General features: G+C 39.7%; 1 protein-coding gene across 1 annotated transcript in view; it reads right to left on the bottom strand.

Moving 5' to 3' along the window:
* The window catches only part of UGGT2 (UDP-glucose glycoprotein glucosyltransferase 2), a 189,050-nt gene that overhangs the window by 108,023 nt on the left and 60,510 nt on the right, over positions 1-20,517 (bottom strand). Inside the window, exons 9-12 of the mRNA XM_080798047.1 lie at positions 19,199-19,298; positions 16,694-16,784; positions 5,910-6,001; positions 576-726 (exon numbers count right to left, since the gene is read on the bottom strand). Of these exons, the coding sequence (XP_080654173.1) occupies positions 576-726; positions 5,910-6,001; positions 16,694-16,784; positions 19,199-19,298 (434 nt within the window). The remainder of the gene's footprint in view (positions 1-575; positions 727-5,909; positions 6,002-16,693; positions 16,785-19,198; positions 19,299-20,517) is intronic.

The raw sequence follows: 20,517 nt of genomic DNA, 5'->3' as shown, positions 1-20,517 counted from the left end.
AGAGAGGGAAACACTGCTTCCCCAGTATGAGAGAAGGGAAAGTGGCGAGAGGAGTACTTCAGTCTTAGAAATGAGAGGAGGGAGGCGGCCACGGACAGCCTCACTGGCCACACTGAGGATGGGACCGCATCCCAGCTGCAAGCAGGGCTGAGGTGAGCAGACTCCCAGTTCCCGTAGGCAGCCGCACGGACCAGAACGCTCGGAGGCCCCGTAAGCCGGCCAGGCAGGGTTCTCACCATAGTAGGTGGTATTCTTACATTCTTCAGATTTTAATTATTTGATGTCTTGCTGCTGTTCTTCATGGGGTTACTTGGTTGTTTGTGTTTGTTTTTAAAGCTGGAAAGGGTCCGGAGGGAGGGAGTTCTTGAGAGGAAATGCAGAGAACAGGAAGAAGGGGAGAGAAGATATGAGAATGAGAGGCGGATGAGTCTGTATTTTTACCTTTTTTCCTCACTGAGTTCTCCTGCAGCCTCCTTCAAAATGCTTAAATTTATTTGAAAGCCTGCCAATATTTGGTTTTAAGCTAAGTCTTAAATCTGAAGTTTTTAAAAACAAAGAATTACATAAGCACTTACCACTATAGAAGAATGCCTAATATCTAACACATAGGTATGGTCCAAAACATGTGAGTTTAATTTTAAAAATTTGCTAACATCTTCTTTGATGATCCCAAGATTGCGGAGGCCATTCATCATTTTTCCTTCTAGTTTCAGCATATCCAAAAGACTTTTAAAGAAAAAAAAAAGTTTTACTTTGATTTGCCAAGTTAAAAAAAAAACAACCCTTTAAAGTTTATAGCTTTCTTAAAGCCTCAGAAACGAATTCCACTGGTATTTTATTTTATTGTATTTTATTTTATTTTTTATTAAATTTTTTATTTATTTTCAGCGTAACAGTATTCATCGTTTTTTCACCACACCCAGTGCTCCATGCAATCTGTGCCCTCCCCAATACCCACCACCTGGTTCCCCCACCCTCCCACCCCCCGCCCCTTCAAAACCCTCAGGTTGTTTTTCAGAGTCCATAGTCTCTCATGGTTCACCTCCCCTTCCAATTTCCCTCCACTGGTATTTTTAATAATAGTGGGAAAAAATATTATTAAACTCATTAACAAACAAGACAAAGAGTTATAATTAGTTACTTAGGGTAAACTCAGGCTGACTTTTTTGTGTGTAGTGATAAGATTAATATTTAAGAGGTAAGGCAACAAGGTATATTTATTACATTCTTTTTTTTTTTTTTAAGATTTTATGTATTTATTTGAGAGAGAGATCACAAGTAGGCAGAGAGGCAGCAGGCTCCCCACTGAGCAGAGAGCCCAATGCGGGGCTCGATCCCAGGACCCTGAGACCATGACCTGAGCCGAAGGCAGAGGCTTAACCCCCTGAGTCACCCAGGCGCCCCTATTTATTACATTCTTAAGCAAAGAAGTGAAGATATGCTCTCTCACCCAAGTGAGCCAAAAATGAAAGGAACAGTACAGTAGGTTACTCTTTTGGTAAATCTATTAAAACAAGGTAAGATCAAATAGGACCTAAAATACAAAATTTTAGCACAGAAAAGAGCCATTAAAGCATGAAAGTTCACATCTGTTTAGAATACATATTAAAATTTCAAATCATATATATAATACTCTGAGAGCACTTGAACATGACAGAAAATATTACAACTAAAAAATAACATCAACAAATAATCCTACTGGAAAAAAGTCTGGGCAGTTTGAGTCTTTAAGTTTCTACTGAAGAAGCTCACCTGTGTGCCAGGTAAGTGCCTCGGTCCCACAGCTGGTGCACAGAGCAGGGATGTGAATGCTGTGGGAAGATACCACTTCCTGTAGCTGTAAGGCTTTACGGATTGTGGTAAAGTGTGCTTGTGTTTGGAAAAGTAAAAGTTTACCAGACAAGAAAGGACGTTATTACTTGTTGAAACCAAGTGTTGAAATTCGTATTTATAATATTTAACCTAATTGCCTCCTTAAAAAAAATCCAATCATGGAAATCACTTCGCTTTTTAGAAATGAACAGAATCAGAATAAAGCAATATATGGATTTTAGAATACCATTCTCAGGGAGGTCTATAGAAATTTACATTTATTTTTATTTTTAAGCATTTTATTTAGGGGCACCTAGGTGGCTCCAGTTGGTTAAGCATCTGCCTTTGGCTCAGGTCATGATCTGGGGTCCTGGGATCGAGCCCCCGTGATTCTTCCTTTCCTCCCCACTCCTACTCTGTCATTATCTCTGTGACTATCTCTCTCTCCCTCTCAAATAAATAAACTTTTTTTTTAAAATAAAGGCACCCCCAGAGATCTACATTAAAAAAGTAGAGATCTAATACCTGAACTTGTACAAAAGCAGTTTGTTTTTTTTTTTATAAGTGTTTCAAGCTGGCCTGGAGGACTTAGCTCTGAAGGTCAGTATCCTAAGGCTGCTCTGACCACTGCCTTACAAAGCACACTTTTTAGCCTCCCCTCCAACCTATTAGAGGATAAGTGTGGTAAAAAGAGCACTAGCTTAAATACCACAAATCACCCTTCTAATAAGATTTAGTCTGGGTTACAATGCTACTTCACACCTGGTTTCTTGAAGTTCTTAACCCCTTTGGTCTAAGTTCTCTTACGTGTAAAATAAGAATTCTGGATTGCATTGTCAATGTTCTCTCCATTTTATGATGCTTACTGATCAGACACTTTTGGGGCGCAAAAGAACTTTAATATTCCCCATAGCTTTTGTATCTACCATCTTTGTAATCTCAACCTAGTTTCCAAGGAAAACCATTAATGGAAAAACCAGATGGAGTTACACGGTATACCGGAGAGAGCACGGGATTTTGAATCCTGCTACTATTTGCCAGCTGTGTCCCTGTCTTTGTGTGACACTTGAGTCTTTGTTTCCCCATCTAAAAAACAGAATGGCGAGAATCCCTTTATAAGGCATTAAGATTAAATTAATTCACTACGGGGCACACAGTTGCCCTCAATAAGCATGTTTCTTCCTTGCTCTTTTTAAATCTTGAATTCGGGCTACCAATTAAAAGAAAAAGGTTCTTTAAATGTGCTAGGTCTATTTATCAGGAAAACTCCTTATCTCTCTAGATTTGAAAAAATTAATATAATTTCTCATGCCTCTCTTTTAAATAGTTACTATTTTTAGATTTGCTTAGAACCCTTCCCTGGCTTCTCCTGCCCTTGAGAGGAAAGGTGAAAATCCGAAGCCTGGTGGCACAGTCTGCCCCTTGCTCACCTGTGTGACCACAGCTTCTTCCGGCTCCTCCTCCCTCCACAGCCTGGCCACAGGACTGGATTTTCATTTTCCCAAATGGCCCACTGCTTGCAGAACCCCCACTCCCCACTCTGCCTGATCTGTCCTTTAAGTGTTAGCATAAATGATCCCATCCTTGAAGAAATCTGACATTCCCCATGTTTCATCAAGAGCTACTTTAGGGGCGCCTGGGTGACTCAGTGGGTTGAAGCCTCTGCCTTCGGCTCAGGTCATGATCTCGGGGTCCTGGGATCGAGGCCCGCATCGGGCTCTCTGCTCAGCGGGGGGCCTGCTTCCTCCTCTCTCTCTCTGCCTGCCTCTCTGCCTATTTGTGATCTCTGTCTGTCAAATAAATAAATAAAATCTTAAAAAAAAATTAAAAAAAAAAAAGCTACTCTAAATCTCTGGAGTTCTATACTTCCAGAGCCCTGCAAACCTTCCTGCACTATCATTATGTATTTACTATCTGTTATCCCACCAGACCGCTTATTTCTGTCGTCTTCACCACTACACCCCAACACCTACCAGTTTCTATAGCACAGTAGGCACTCAGATATTCACTGAGCTGAACTGTAATACTGATTTTATAATCCTGAATTTTAATGTTTCATGCATTACAAATACATATTTTATCAAGAGCCCCAGAGGACTCCAAGCCAGACAACTTCATTAAGATACAGAGAAAAACCACACAAGTAGGGATCTCAAGATACCTCTGTTATGTCTTTCTGTCTGGTAGGTATACTGTAGGGACATGCTCAAGCAGAACAGGTTGGCTATCAAAATGATTAACATCCACTTTGTACCAGTTTGTCTGCTCAAATCTGTGGTTGAGGTGATTATGCTTAGAGAAAGAGATGTGTCACTGGCTCTAGGGCACAGAATGTGAGACAGCATTTATGGACCTCCTCAAATTTACTCGGCCCTACCTGCCTTCCTGCCGGGTCATGGCCGCGGCCTCCCACTGCTAACCTTCTAGGGGATGAGAGCCAGGCTTGGACCCGGCCTTGGACTCAAGCAGTGCTGACCAGACTCATGGAGGCTCCAGCTCCTCCCACTACATCCAGGGACTGAAGGCAAAGACTGCATCCGTCCCCTACAACCCAAAATGCAGTGAGAGACGGGCGCTAGGAAAGAAGCATAATAGAATTCCTCACTCACTCCCGTTCGTTCCCTAAACAGGGAACTGTGCAGTACTAGTTCCACGGGACCTCTCTCTGCATCTAGGGTATAACCTCAGTAACATGTCATTTTCCTCCCTTCTCCTCTTTCGTGAATCATTTTCTTTTAGGCTCCACACTGATTTTATTCTCCAGGTTCTGATTTCTTTCTGGGAATTTATTTTGTGCTAAAAGTGTCAGAAGATACAAAGAGCCTCACATCTTGTCCTCCTGGAAGGGCCTTAAGAGGAGCTGCAGCCAGTGATCACATCCGTGAGGAACAAAATGTGTCCCAAGTAGCGCAGATCCCCACTGACCTGCTGGACGACCTAAGGGGGCTGTGTTTTCTGAATAACCTACAGCCTTTCTAAGTAATTGGGCAAAACGTTCCCGCTACGAAAACCTTCCCGAAATCTAGCCACCAACTTACGCCCTCTCTTGAACACATTCTCACCATTCCTGAGCACAGGTGACACTCCTGTCCCGCTGAGGCTTGCAGGCCAGCAGCCAACAACGGCTCTACCCCTGCTGTGGAGAGGGCTTACCCTATGTATCTTGGTTATCATTTTTCCCAAGGATCTAACTAAATAAAGAGAAAAGCCTCATTTGCGCTACTGCATTTCTCAGTCTTTCCTACATTTTCCCACTCTTCCTCAACTAGTAAGAAAATGAAATAAACATTTAATTAAGTTCAATGACAGTATATTCAATTGAATTAAAATTGAATATCTGAACTAAGCATCATGTTTACTAAATTTATCCTATAAATACTAATTTTTAAAGTAGCTGTATGCTTCTCTTTAAAAGTAAAATAAATTCAGTTTGGTTTTTCTTGTTCGGCCCATGACTAATTTGTGGATCAGTGCTCATGACAAATACAAGACTTTCTAATTTTGCCCTAGAGCATTTTTTAAAAAGATTTTATTTGAGAGAGAGAGAAAGACAGAGAGAGAGAGAGGGAGCAGTGGCCAACTGAGCTCCCGAGGCGCCCCTACTCTAGGGCATTTTGGAAGAATGTTTTTTGGACCTATGAAAACAGATAACACCTGAATGCTACAATTTCAAATATCCTTTCTGACAAATACAAGCACTTTAAACTCTTTCTGTTAATTCCATTCTTCTGGGAAAATGCCTTGTGTTCCTTTCACTTCCTTCCCGGAGGTGAGAGTCCCTGCCTACTCAGCACAGTCCATGGAACTACCCTGCTCAAGGACAGACCCATAAGGAAAGACAGTTTCCAACAATGTGGCAAGTACAGAGGCAAGGTTTAGAAACTTCAGTTTTCACATCAGAGCACATGTCTCCAGGGTCTCTCCCAGGCCTGCATTCTAAGACACTTGAGAGTTTTCTAGCAAAGTAACAGAACTGTTTTGAACAAAAATATGTATTTGCTTTACTTTTAAAGTGATTATCTGCATTTGGGAAACACTAAATTCACAATATTTTCCTTCATATAAATCATAGTTTCTATCAGTAATTTAACACTTACCTAAAAGGATCATAAGCACTCGTATCCACACGAAGTCCATTTATGAACAGACAAGCATCACCTGGCTGAATTTCAAATCTATCATGAAGACCCTTGAAAGAGAGCAGGGTAATAGTTAGCCAAGTCCTATTAACAACAGCGACCTGTGCCCGAAGTTGGTGAATTTTCCACAGAGTCATAGAGTAAATACTTTGGGCTTTGCTGGCCATGTCATCTCTTGTTGCAGCCACTCAACTCTTTCCCGTAACACAAAAGCAGCCACAGACAACACGCAAACAGGCATGCCCAGGTTCCAATAAACCTTAACTTTATGAGAACAGGAGGGAGGCTGGATTCGGCCTCTACATGGTTAGCAGCCTGCTCACCCCTAAGCTTAAGTGATGGAAATCTTGTCATAGCTTAGAGACACAAATACCTGAATATTTTGATACATGTTTCTGCAATATGTATTAAAAGTTCTAGCTCTAGGACAATTACTTACCTAATACATCTTGTATCGTGTGTGTGTGTGTGGGTGTGTGTTTGTGTGTAGGCGCACACATACTTAGAATATGATAGTTACCACACTCCTAGTCCTTACTATCACAGACTCAAAACTTTGGTGGTTTGGAAATATCAGTTGGAGATCACTCCAAATTCATGTAGGTTCCCATTAAAGCAGTGTGTCAATGTTCATCTTTTTTTCATTCAGTACATGCTCCCCGAGCATATCTGAAACACTTAGATTTTCTATGAGCTAGAAACCACTTCAGGGACTAGAGCAGTAACAGAAGTAAAGGATGTAGTGCTCTTGCCAGTACAGCATAGTTACCAAGATAGTGGGGAGGGGGTCATATCCACTTCAAATCCTAGTCTTGCTATTTAGTCACGGTAAGAGTTGGACCAAGTTACTTTGCTTCCATATGTCTCTGTTTCCTCATCTGGAAAATGGAGTAGTTACTTCTATCTCACAGGTAATAAAGAATAAATGTGATCTATATCTGTGTCTAGTCACACATGCAGCACTCAACAAGTGAAGCTTTCATTACTATTAGGGCAGGCAGATTCATTTAGAAGGAAAAACAGAGGTTGATATCAATTATTCTAGAAAGGCAGGTGAAGCAAGTAACAAGAAGAGATTCAGAAAAGGTTTGGAAGAGTTGAATTTTTCTGTGTGTTATCACTCACCACAACGGGTTACATAAAGAGAAGGATCTAAATTTGTAACAAGACAGAAAATAATTCCACTTGATTTATACAGAATACTAGCAAGAGATTAAACTCTAACATGAGAAGATTCATAGTTGAAACTCTGATTTATCTTTAACTATTTCTGTGATTTCTATCACTTATTCTAAGAAATCTGCATTCTAACTCCAAAATCTATAGATGCCTAATGAACTCATTGCTTATTTTCCCCAAACTTGCACAGAATTCTCATACACAATGTGTCAAGCTCTCTCCAGCACCTAATTCGTTTTAGGCATCTCAACGATATGGAGAAAGCACGTCAAGCACATAGATCTATACTAAACTATTACCCTCTACAAGGTTGATGCCAGCCACAGGGCCTTGAACAAAGATAGTCGAAACAGGGTAACCAGTTGAACTCATGGATCTGACTGCTGAAATACTGTTAGTCTACTGGAGACTGCTGCTGACAAATTCTTTCTCCTTCCCCTCGGAGGAGTAAGCCTAAAATCCTGGAAAATTACCCAAGTGTACAATTTAAGATAGATTTTTGCAAATCAAGAGGTTAAGACTTCAGTTTCCAGCGATATGATGAACCAGAGATCCTGAAATCTTACTAAAAAATGTTAGATTAAAATATTAATAATGCCCTCTAAATAGATGGTTTAGTTTTTTTTTTTTTTTTTTTAAGTAAAGACTTTGTGTAAGGGCAGAGAAGTAGTAGGAATATGAGTCCAAGGATAGAAGCAAACACTGAAGGCCCTGTCCCAAGGAAATCTCAAGCTTCCTAGGCAGCCTAAAGCTTGGGGCTTGCAGGGCTGATCTCAGAAGGACCAGAGTCAAAGCCTTGGGCCCACTCAGAGCAGGGAGAAGGGTCAGAGATATCCTGTGCACACAAATGAAAGGTGTGAAAGGTGATCTAGAAAGCAAACTGCCCTGAAGAAACAGCATAGAAGCTTGCTGGTCTCACCTTAGTTCTTGGTGAGGGAAGAAGAGGTTTTCTTTTTCTTTTTTTTATCATGTTAGTCATCGTACAGCATGTCATTAGTTTTTGATGTCGTGTTCCATGATTCATTGTTTGTGTATAACACCCTGTGCTCCATGCAATCTGTGCCCTCAACACCCATCACCGGGCTAACCCATCCCCCACTCCCTCCCCTCCAAAACCCTCAGTTTATTTCTGAGTCCACAGTCTCTCACGGTTTGTCTCCCACTCCGATTTCCCCCCTTCATTTTCCCTTCCTTCTCCTAATGTCCTCCATGCTTTTCCTTATGTTCTCAAGTGAAACCGTATGATAATTGACGTTCTCTGCTTGACTTATTTCACTCAGCATAATCTCCTCCAGTCCCATCCATGTTGAATACCCAACTTTTGCATCAACTTTTTTTTTTTTTTAAGATTTTATTTATTTGAAACAGAGAGAGCATGAGAAAGAGAGAGACAGAGACAGACTCCCCATTGAGCTGGAAGCTCTATGCGGGGCTTGACCCCAGGATCCCGAGATCATGACTGAGCCAAAGGCTGATGCTTAACCAACTGAGCCACCGAGGCACCCCAAGAACAGGTTTTCAATAAGAATTCATGACCTCTTTCATCTTCATAGGAGCTTGAGGCTCAATTTCACATTATTTTTAAGGTCCCAAAAATGTACACAGACCTTTCATTTGAAGTGGAGTTAAGCTGGGAGTGCTCTTTGGCTTTGAGCAGAAACAAATATAAATTCCCAATGAGAAACAGAACCTCATTCAAAAAAAGAGGGAATACATTGCAACTTAACTCCCTTTAAGAACCAACCAAGCTAGGTCATTACGTGAAGCTAAAAAAAATTCTGACTGAGTGAATCTCAGAAGCCAGGTTGAGCTTTCTAACAGTAAGTCTGTTTATAAACATGTCTGGAGGCCCCTAGGCTGAAAATGCATTCATTCCAAATTTTAAAATTGAAGTCAGATATATCTTGATGTAGGAGATGTTTTGTTGTTGTGTTTTTTCCAGGATGAGTGATGAGAGAAGATTAAAATTTTTTTTAAAATGTCCTACAGAAGAACTCTTAGAAAGGACATTCTATTAGGGATTTTCTTTATAATTCTAAAATTTTCATCCCTCCTAAGTAATTAGTTCACATAATTAGAAAAGGTATGAACTTTTATTTGGATTGGGTATAATTCTTTACTTGGATTTTGTATTTAAATACCAGCATTTGGTTAATTACATAATTATGAGATTGAAACAATCTATTACACAACTATTGAAGGAAAAAAAAAGTTACCAGATTACCCTCTCATATCTCCTTTTATTCCCCCAAACAAAAAAGTGTTATGGAAACAAACAGCTTACAGTAAACAATAACACATACACACTGGACTGACATTTCTAATTCTGACCAATATCTGATTACAATAACAATTCTGAACTTCAAAGGGTAATTTGCTGTACTTTGGAGTGAAAGCAGTTGCCTCCTGAATAAAACCAAACCCAAATTCACTTCTATAATTTCAGCATGGTCATATTTTCTGACTAATCTCTGCATGACTTTTGCTCTCCTAGTTACTATTACACATGTATCATCATGTAACATCCTCGGTCGTCTCTTTCTTTAAAAGGTCGCTAATGATTCTATTGTAAAAAATAATAAAATTAGTTTCTGATCTCCTCCTGCTGCCTCTCCTCTTGCCTGGCCCAACCTCACTCAACAGTTTTCGACTCTTTTGTGGTTTGAAAATCTGATGCCAACCTTGTTTTCTTTCCTTATACTTATGGCTACATGCACCAATAATTTCTTTTTTCCTATAGCCTTTGTTCGTTTGATGATTCTTGGTCAATGTTCCCAGTTACACAGCATGCCCTTTTATTTATTTATTTAGAAAAAGATTTTTATTTATTTGTCAGAGAGCGAGAGTGTACAAGGACAAGCAGGGGTAGCTGCAGGCAGAGAGAGAAGCAGGCTCATAATGTGTGTTCAAGTCTTTCATTTCAGGAAAGTACCTAATTCCAGTTTTAAACATTTGCTCTGTCCATTTCACAGACACCACTACAAAAATGTTGGATTTCCTTTACCTGCCTTTTATTTGTCATTTTTCTCGAATCCTATTTGCTTTAATTTCTTTTTTTAAAAAGATTTTTATTTATTTGAGATTGAGAGAGAATGAGAGAGAGAGCATGAGCAGCAGAGGCAAAGGGAGAAGCAGGCTCCCCGCTGAGCAAGAAGTCCCGACACGGAACTCGATCCCAGGACCCTGGGATCATGACCTGAGCCAAAGGCAGACACTCACCTGATTGAGCCACTCAGGCGTCCCCACAGTGTACCCTTTTTAAAAATTTTTTTATTAATTTTTAAAATTTCTTTTCAGTGTTCCAGAATTCATTGTTTATGCACCACACCCAGTGCTCCATGCAATATGTGCCCTCCGTAATACCCACCACCAGGCTCATCCAACCTCCCACCCCCCGCCCCTCCAAAACCCTCAGATTGACAGTGTACCCTTTCAATAATGTGTGTTCAAGTCTTTCATTTCAGAAAAGTACCTAATTACAGCTTTAAACATTTGCTCTGTCCATTTCACAGACTCTACTATAAGAACGTTGGATTTCCTTTATCTGCCTTTTATTTGTCATTTTTCTTGAATCCTTTCTACTTGTTTTAATTTCTTTTTTTTTTTTTAAAGATTTTACTTATTTATTTGAGATTGAGAGAGAATGAGAGAGAGAGAGCACGAGCAGCAGAGGGAGAGGGAGGCTCCCCATTCAGCAGGGAGCCCGATGCAGGGCTCAATCCCAGGACTCTGAGATCAGGACTTGAGCAGAAGGCAGATGCTTAACCAACTGAGCCACTCAGGCGTCCCTTCTTTGCATTTCTTAATTCTAGCCACTAGGTCTCCTCCTGTGCTTTTTATAAGGTCAGTTCTCCGTTGTGCCATTTGTAATTTTGATCTGTATTTCTAAAATGGTTACTTTCAAGATCTTCGCCAGGTCCTTCCAGCTCTGGTTTCACTCTCTCTGGTGACCTGACCATCACCCCCTCTTTCCGGCCCATCTTCGCCCCTGAGTCTCTATACTTCTGCCTCCTGTGTTGCATCTCAGCTTCATTAGCTTTTCAAGTACGCGTCTGAATGTCGTGCCACAGTCCTTCTCTGCTCAGTGAAGTTTCTTCATCTACGGCATAGTTTGGTTCCTCCTCTTCCCCTTTACAGGGACATCTTGAGATGCGTGTAATAGGTCTACACCTTTCTAAGCATATCTGAATCACTTAGATTTTCTTGCACCAGGCATTAGCAGGGGAGATCATTTTGGAGTAAAAGAGGCAAAACTAGCCTCCAGGTTTCCTGGCCTGCAGTTTCCGTACAGAGATCAACAGTGTGAGCCAGGTCTCCCAATGTCGTCTTCCTTAGATTCTCCAATATCAACCAGCTCAAAGGTTCTGATCACCAGGCACTTTTTCTCTTCACTCAGCCACCAAAGGATGCTGCCCTTATCTCCTGGAGGAGATGTTCCCTCAAACTAGCCAGGTTTTCTTCCATCTGCCACTTCTGTGCACTTGGCACGACCCACCTCCCGCAGCAGACGTACCCTCTTCTATCTGTTTTAGTCCCACCTGCCCAAAGAGCTCCGTCTCAGAGCAGAGCCCTCTCCCTGGAGAGTGAGCGCCTGGACCCCGGCCGCATCCCACACTTCCCCTCCATGAGAATCTGGCTTTATGCTTCAGTTCTGCTGGGGCTGGGCATTTCCCACCACACACAAAATTTAGGTTTTTGCCTTCTGCTAGTTTTGCTGAAAATGCTGTTTCATTCTTCTTGTTGCTATGTATGATTTTTAGGAGAATAAATGGGACTATTTTGAATTGGGCGGCAGCCATATTCCTATTGGAGCCAATCACTATCTTCTTAATAACAAAATGTCAGCTTAAGCCAGCTTTAACTCAAAATATAACTAAATAAAATTAACCAAAGCCAGCTTCCCTAGCTAAGTTGGCGATAAAATGCTCAATTATACAAATAATAAAGATACTAAAATTAAAAAAGATCCAAATAATTCCTAAAAAAAATGAGGAGATCCAGCAAATACTACGATTGACAGATAATGTTAATCCTGGATTAACATAATGAAATATGAACTGAAAGATCTTTTTAAATGTGATATTAGAATAACTCTGTAATAATTTTAACCTTAGGGGCACTTGGGTGGCTCAGCCGGTTAAGCATCTGCCTTCGGCTCAGGTCGTGATCCCAGCATCCTGGGATCGAGCCCTGCATTGGGCGCCCTGCTCGGTGGGGAGCCTGCTTCTCCCTCTCCTTCTGTTACTCCCCCTACTTGTGCTTTCTCTCTCTGTCACATAAATAAATAAAATCTTCAAAAAAATTCTAACCTTAAACTTGTCATTTTGACTACATTTCTACTATTTCTGCCATCTTGACGCTGTATATATTTACAAAATAGGCTCACAGATGATTCTAATCTGAACCATGTAATTACATTTTACAGAAGAGGTTTGAAGAAGATGACTTCTTCAAAGCTAGTACCAGCAACTAAAGCCAGAACTTCTGCCTGTTCTTATTTCCATAGCTATTTTATTTCTTCAGTTCTTCTAATAGCCCTAAAATCAGGTTTTGTGGAGCAACAGAAATTATTCTGAATTTCTTTCAAACACAGAAACGTTGTTGTATAGTTTCAAGAGCATAGGATAAAATACAATTAAACAGATGGAAAAGTAATGTATGAAATTTAATACATTTGATGCTATTACTGTAACCAGGTTCTTAATACAAAGAACTCCGGAATCTCAGTGGCTCACTAGAAGAAACATTTACTTCTTGCTCATATCATATAGTCACACCTTCAGGTCATCTTCAGTTCCACTCCAGGGCCTTTTTCATTTCAGGCGCCAGACCAGGGGAGCAGCGCCTATGCGGGACATGCCTCATGACAGAGCAGGAGCAACAAGGCAACCGAACCACAAAGCTGCTGCTTGCACAGATGTGTGTATCCGCTCATTTTATATTAGCTAAAGTGACATGGCATCAATCAACATCAGAGGGAAGAGAGTGACTGTGAACAACAACATAATCCATCTCAATATTTCATGTTTTCCCTCTGCAAATGTATCAACCAATGATCTTAAATTTTTAAACAGTCCTTCCCTATGACTTTCTATCTACTAGCAATAGCAAACCTGTGGTCATAAAGTACTATAGGGAAAATAACACTGTCTCTCCCCACTTTTCTAGCTAGCTACTGTCTACTTCTTGAGTCATCTCTTGCCCTCCTAGAGGGAAATGAGACCACCTATGTCATTACAGCTCAAGTATGGGGACTGAGAACAGGGATCCCTTGAGCTGGTATCACTTAACTATAACAGGAAATTCTTGTCCAGGAAGAAAAAGCTATAAAGTGAATAAATAATCATTTGCTTCAGGAAATTCTTGCAAACAAAGTATGCCAGGCAAATCTGGAATGGATCTGCAAAACAGTCTGTTTGCAAATCTGAACAGTTACCTAATCTGGGCAAAAAACTTGCTTATAAGTTTGCTCATCAAAACCATCACTTTTGGGGCGCCTGGGTGGCTCAGTGGGTTAAAGCCTCTGCCTTCGGCTCAGGTCATGATCCCAGGGTCCTGGGATCGAGCCCCGCATCGGGCTCTCTGCTCAGCAGGGAGCCTGCTTCCTCCTCTCTGCCTGCTTCTCTGCCTACTTGTGATCTCCATCTGTCAAATAAATAAATAAAATCTTAAAAACAAAACAAAACAACAACAACAAAAAAAAACCATCACTTTTGTGTTCACCAATCCTAAACCAATCCTAAAGCCCAGAATGGCACAGGAGAAGAGCTGCTGCTTGAGACGGGTTCCTGGCATAGTCAAGGTCAAGCTGCCCAACGCTGTTCCAATGCCAGCCCCTGAACCAGCCACACCAACTGTGGCAGCCCCAGTGCCAATAAACCTGGCTGCTGTGTCAACGTCCCAAGAGACAACACTGGTCTGGAACCCCCGTCGGGCCACCTGGAGCAGGGAGCTGCTCTAGAATGGCTGTTTAGCTGGGATCTCTGGCCTGCTCAAGAGGGAGGCAGACACAGGGCTGATTAGATCCCTGGTACAACAGCAAATCAGAGCCGAAGAAATGAGTAGTGCCCCGGTGGTCTGCATTTTCTCAGTCTGCACTCCCACTGCCCTGCTGCCCCTATGCCAACCACAGCACTTGCCCCGCTCAAAGTGCTGCTTCTTTTTTTTTTTCATCAAAAAATGGTGTTTATTTTTTAACCAGAGGTAGTTCAACACTTCATTAGCAGACAGTGTGGGTTATTAGTTCAATGTATTATTAGTTCAATTATTATTATATATTAGTTCAATATATTATTATTAACTAATTATTTAAGTAAATCAACTAATTTACAATTAGTTACAAACTGTTACAGATTCCACCCAAACCCGAAAATTTCCCCTACCTTAAAAGACCCAACTCGCTTGAACAGAAGCTCTGGAACGTACCGATAATCTACCATAACATCCTTCTTTTGAGAGTCAGATTCCACCAAGGTCTCCTTCCTTACTTCAGTAAGTGATTAAACTCAGGTTTGCTTGATCAACAGGTTTTCCTCTGGGTTTTCATAGAGGACCTGACAGTCTACATGAGATTTCTCCTATCCCACCATTTTATTAAATGCATTTCTCTAATTTTTGTATGTTGTTCTTCTGGAAATAGGAGTCAGTCAAGAATTTTGAGAAGAAATGAAAAGTAGATCAAATTTCTTAAGCTCCTCAAATATTTTTGTTTTCTAATCTCCTAGCAAGATGGTTGGCCCTTGAACAAATTCAAAGTGCTTATGAAATTGATCTGAAATGAACTGTGTATCAGAGCACAAATTCTGGTTCTTTGACTAACTCTGTGTGACTCAACAGAAATAAGTGGGTCTCATTTTATAAATTGGAATATTAATACCTGCTACAATACACATACCACTTAAAAAACTACCTGTTGCTAAACACTGACTGTATTACAGATAACATTTAAACATTCAACAGTTTTTAACTCAACACATATTTCTGAGGGAATGTGCCATACCAGGCACCATACTCACAAAGCCTCCAGATTCAGAGTTTTCTGATTTCCTCAATCCTATCCCCTTCCACTTCCACTCTGCTTCAGCGACCAGCTTTGGTCATCACCCTATGATTAGGCCATCGCACTGGCCCACCTGTGAAATTTGCCAGTGCAGTGACCTGGGTCTTCAGTCCTTCCAATGACCTCTCTTTCATCCCCACTATATTCTTCTTTGACCTCAGGAAGTCCTCCAGCCTTTTGACACTCAGCCACCTCTTGGAGCAAAGCTCTGATGACCAGAACACCCACTCTGGGCTGTTACATGAGCACAAAAATAAACTGGATTGGGTGAAGCCACTGATACTCTGGCATCCTCCAGTTTTCCTCCCTTTTCTTCACCACCCTCTCTTCTTTTCCTACTGAAAGTACATTATTCAAACAAAATTCACTGGAAGTATGGAACTTTCATTAGAAAACAATCCACTCTGTTCCAATTAGGAAAATTACAGAAAAGAGTAATACTACAACTAGTTCTGGAAAATAAACAATAATTTGTTAGGTGATCAGTGTGGGAAGGAATATCCTACCCAGGGATGCTGTCTGATGGTTCCCAACACCAGGCTCCAGGCACGGACAGGCATCAACTTCACTATGACTGCTGGAGCTGCTGGTCGCCATCGGAAGAGCTGACATCTACTGAGAACTCTGTCTGCGTGGGACAGGCACTGTTGGCTGGTTAAGCTAACCCACCTCTCCTCAGCCTGCCCCAATTACTAGAAAAGAACGTGACTTTTCTAGCCTTCCTTGCAGCGAGAGACAGCCGCATGACAAAATTCTGGCCAATCCGATGGAAGAATTAGCTGAAGTGTTCCAGGAAGGCTTTAGAGAGGACACATATGGCTAATACTGTCCTCCTGCCTCTATCTGCTTTGAATACAAGTAAGAAGTCTAGAGCTGTGGGAGCCACTCTGCAGCCATAGAAGGGGAAAATCATGTCTGTAACCAACTATTCTGAGAATTCTTTATGTGAGAAAAACAAACTCCTACTGTTCAGGGGCCTGTGCATCTGGTTCTAGTTCTTAAAGCCAAGGCAGTCCTATGTCATTAACCCAGGTGGTGTTCTAAGCACTTCCCAAATACCAACACAGCTAGGGTCATTTGGGTTCTTAAGAATCTTTTCAAATTACTGATCAACTGTGCCCTATATGACATACGATTCTAAGAATGTTCCAGTGGTCCAAACCTGACTCAGGCCTCACAAGCTTTTAAAGCAAAACCAGTTATGAGAAACAGAATAATTAACTCATAGCTTTATTCTTCATCCTTAAAGAAAACCATACTACGTGGGCAGAAGGTCTGGAGTACAGGTGAATGAAGAAGTAAGTTGTATGTCAGGAAAGACTGGTTAGAATCACAGACTGTAAGCTACATAAAGTAGACAATCTAAAAATGGAAAGACCTGAACTGTTTTAATAATCTAAAAAATACAAATTATCATTTTCTTTTTTGCACAAAAATTGAAGATCCAAACTCTAAAATAGTGGTATTAGTGTAGTAAATTGGAAAAAAAAAAATTCAAACGAACCTTTTGATTTTCCTGTATTTCCTCCCTCATAAGTTGATTTACAGCAATTCTGGTCAGAGATCTGGGAAAATAAATACAGATATAATTAATTCTTCCTTAAATGTTTAAGACTAATCTGTAATTCAGTGTAGTAGTACTCTGGATAAGAACCTAAAAATTCAAAATGTTTCATGACTGAAAAGTATCCATTTCCATGCAGCCCATTTGACAACTGGTACAATGGCTTTCATCTGACAAGGGTGTTCAATTCAGGTGGATTACAGACTGTCAAGAGTTCAGGTACGCTTGGGTGATGTATGGAGTTGCTGAGTCAGTGTACTATACACCTGAAACTAATACAACACTGTATGTTAATTACACTGGAATTAAAATAAAACCTTAATTTTAAAAAAGGGCTCACCTGTACTAACTGTATGCTTTAAGTACTATCAGAACTTGTTTACTACTAGATACTTATTTTTCAAATATACTTGACTGAAAATGCTGTTTTGTGCTACTGGGCCCACACAGAGAAATTTCGTATGAAATTACCAATATCATCAAATGTGCCAATGCAAACAGGCAATTTTCAGAATACCCGGACACAAAGATTTTGGTTATCCTGGGACCTCTACCAGGGCAAGTAAGCTCTAAACAAATAATAAAACTGACTTCACATATTCACTCTTGAATATCCCCTATAACTTAGAGACAGAGATTTTTTTTAACAAGTCTATTAACTACATTTATTTGACTTGATAACTCCTAGCAAAATTAGTTACATATTTGTCAATTTTATGCAAATAAATGACTGAAAAATTAAAAGGTTTATAATGCAAAGTTCAGTTTTAAAGTAAAACGCAAGCTGAAAGTGTATCTTAAGACAATTCAAGTATGTATTCAATGTAAGTATGTATTATCTCATAAAACATTTGAGAGAAATTACAATAGATATTTTGATAATACAAATTTTTCATTCATTTATAAAATACTTTCTCATTTACTGATTGTCTAAAGAGTGGCTTTACAGATATGCTCAAGCCTGTAAGTTAGCCACTAAGCAATGTTACTGTAGTTTGCAATTTTTTTAGAGATCAACCACAAAATGAGAGCAGAGTTTAGCAATAGAACCCCGAATTACAACTGACTTACTGTCAAAAGAGTGAATTAATGGTCTTCTTAAAACTAGAGTTATTTTACTTAATTTGTATTTGATCTAGTAATTTCAGAAACAGCAGTGCAGCTAAACATTTATACACATGTGCATACTTCTGTTTTAGTATATACTGACTTCTCAAGTTCTTGACTGTTTAAGCTGGAATTAACACAAAGAATCACATCAATACATTAATTCTTAATCTGTAAATAAGTTGACAAACTCCTCTATTTCAGGGTCCCCTGGAGAGGTTCTTGTTATCTTGTGACCAACTACATATTATTTATTTGTCTTACAAAAGAAAGAAAATCTAGATTTAAAATTCAGTAATTTGCACTGTGGACAAATGTACAACACAATATCTGAGACACACAGAGGCACAGCAAACCCCCATGGGTGGAGAAGGGCTGCGGCCACGGCAGGAACATCCTTCCGTTCCTTCCAGAAAAACATGGCTGCACTTGTCACGTGCTCTGTGTCTTCAAGAAAAGCTAACTTATTTTCACTGGTTGTTTATAATTGTAGAGCCTGTCATTCCTAACCAGACTACGAATGCACAAGACTTTGTTATTTTGTAAAAGTACTGATTACTTTTAGACATGCTAAAGTATTATCTATTGAACTGCAAGATATATTTAATGTAAAATCAGTATTTCTGGAAGGAGTTCCATTAGGTATCCTATTGGCAAAAAAGTCCTCTATAAAATTTTCCATAAATAAGACACTACTACCTGTTTAGAATCTGAAAGGGAGCTGAGGGAAATTGGAAGGGGAGGTGAACCATGAGACACTATGGACTCTGAAAAACAACCTGAGGGTTTTGAAGGGGCGGGGGGGTGGAAGGTTGGGGGAACAAGGTGGTGGGTATTAGGGAGGGCACGTATTGCATGGAGCACTGGGTGTGATGCAAAAACAATGAATACTGTTACGCTGAAAATTTAATTAAAAAAAAAAAAAAGAACAAGATCTAGCCATACTCTGGGCATAAATCTATTTAGAATAATACTTTTCATAACCCCCTACCTAGAAAAGAGAAAAAATATTCCCTCATTATTCATTCCTTAAATAAGTTTACCATAGCTGGATTATCATATCACTGTTTATGTTTAAATAACTTCAATAAATTATTTTTCCTTTCCATTTGTGTCTAATTCAAGAGTTCTATCCTGCAATATACACACATGTGTACATAAGCCAGTATTTTCCTGATTAAAAAAACATGCATAATGAAGAAATACCCTGATTTCATTAATACTATATCTGTGAGAACTAACTGATATCACTATGTTAAAATGAAATCAGCTATTTTCATAAAATTTATTTAATGGAAAGGGTTCTGGCTTTAATCAAAGTAATAAATTTTAACATACCTGGCTTTTATGGGGAAGTTCTGTGAAATGTCTTTCATTAATTTTATGGCATCATAAACTGGAGTGGACATTATTTGAGAAGCTGCCTGAAAACTAAGATCTGGGGGAAAAAAAATCATTAGGGAATCTAGCATAGTATCAGATCTTTATAGACATTCCATGTAATTTAAATAACTTAGTCAACACTTCTTGCCATTTAATAATATATAGATATGTTAACACTCTTATATTTAACATTCTTCAAAAGTTTTAAATGTAAGGCTATTACTTATGTCCAAATAAGGTAAGCTTTACACTTTTATAAAGGATTAATTACCATTTAATACCTACTGTTTTCCACCAATTACAATATAGCTTCAGAAAGAGATACAGGAAAAGAAATGTTGATGCAAAACTATTTTTTCTAAGGTTTAATGAAAACATGCAACAAAAAGCTTTGGTAAGAATAAAGGAAAAAAGAGCTCTGAGGAGACAATCCTGGAAAGAACTTTAAGATCCAATGTGTCCATCCAAAGGGGCACGTGCACACAAATGTTTATAGCAGCAATGTCCACAATAGCCAAACTATGGAAAGAACCTAGATGTCCATCAACAGATGAATGGATAAAGAAGAGGTGGTGTATATATATATATATATATATATATATATATACACACACAATGGAATACTATGCAGCCATCAACCCCCCCGAAATCTTGCCATTTGTAAGTATGTGGATGCAAGTAGATGGTATTATGCTAGGCAAAATAAGTCAATCAGAGAAAGACAATTATCATATGATCTCTCTGATGAGGAATTTGAGAAGCAGGGTGGGGGTTCGTGGGGGGAAGGGAGGGAAAAATGAAACAAGATGGGACTGAGGAGGGAGACAAACCATAAGAGACTCTTAATCTCAGGAAACAAACTGAGGGCTGCTGGGGGCTGCGGGGAAAGGATAGAGCGGCTGGGTGATGGGCATTGGGGTGGGTATGTGCTATGGTGAGTGCTGTGAAATATGTAAGACTGATGATTCACAGACCTGCACCCCTGAAACAAATTATACATTATATGTTAATTTTAAAAAATCCAGTGTGTACAACTCAGTAAATAGCAAACATTTGCTTTCTCTTTCAAAATGTTTCACCTTTATAACACAATGAAAATAAAATCCTAGACTTGGTATCTTCCCCGATACTACAGTTCTCTGTTAAGAAAACTGTGGCTTATGTGTTCAGTCTCCAGTATGCTGGAAGCAGTCATCTTACTTAGTCTCCTTTACCTTGTCAAGAGTCAGAAAAGATTTTAAAGCTGAATTCTGTTCATTATGGACCAGTGAAGC

This window comes from Martes martes (assembly GCF_963455335.1).
Source record: "Martes martes genome assembly, chromosome: 3".
NCBI classification, from domain to species: Eukaryota; Metazoa; Chordata; class Mammalia; order Carnivora; family Mustelidae; genus Martes; species Martes martes.
Note: the sequence above shows the minus strand (reverse complement) of the source record. Positions and strands in the feature narration are given on the sequence as shown.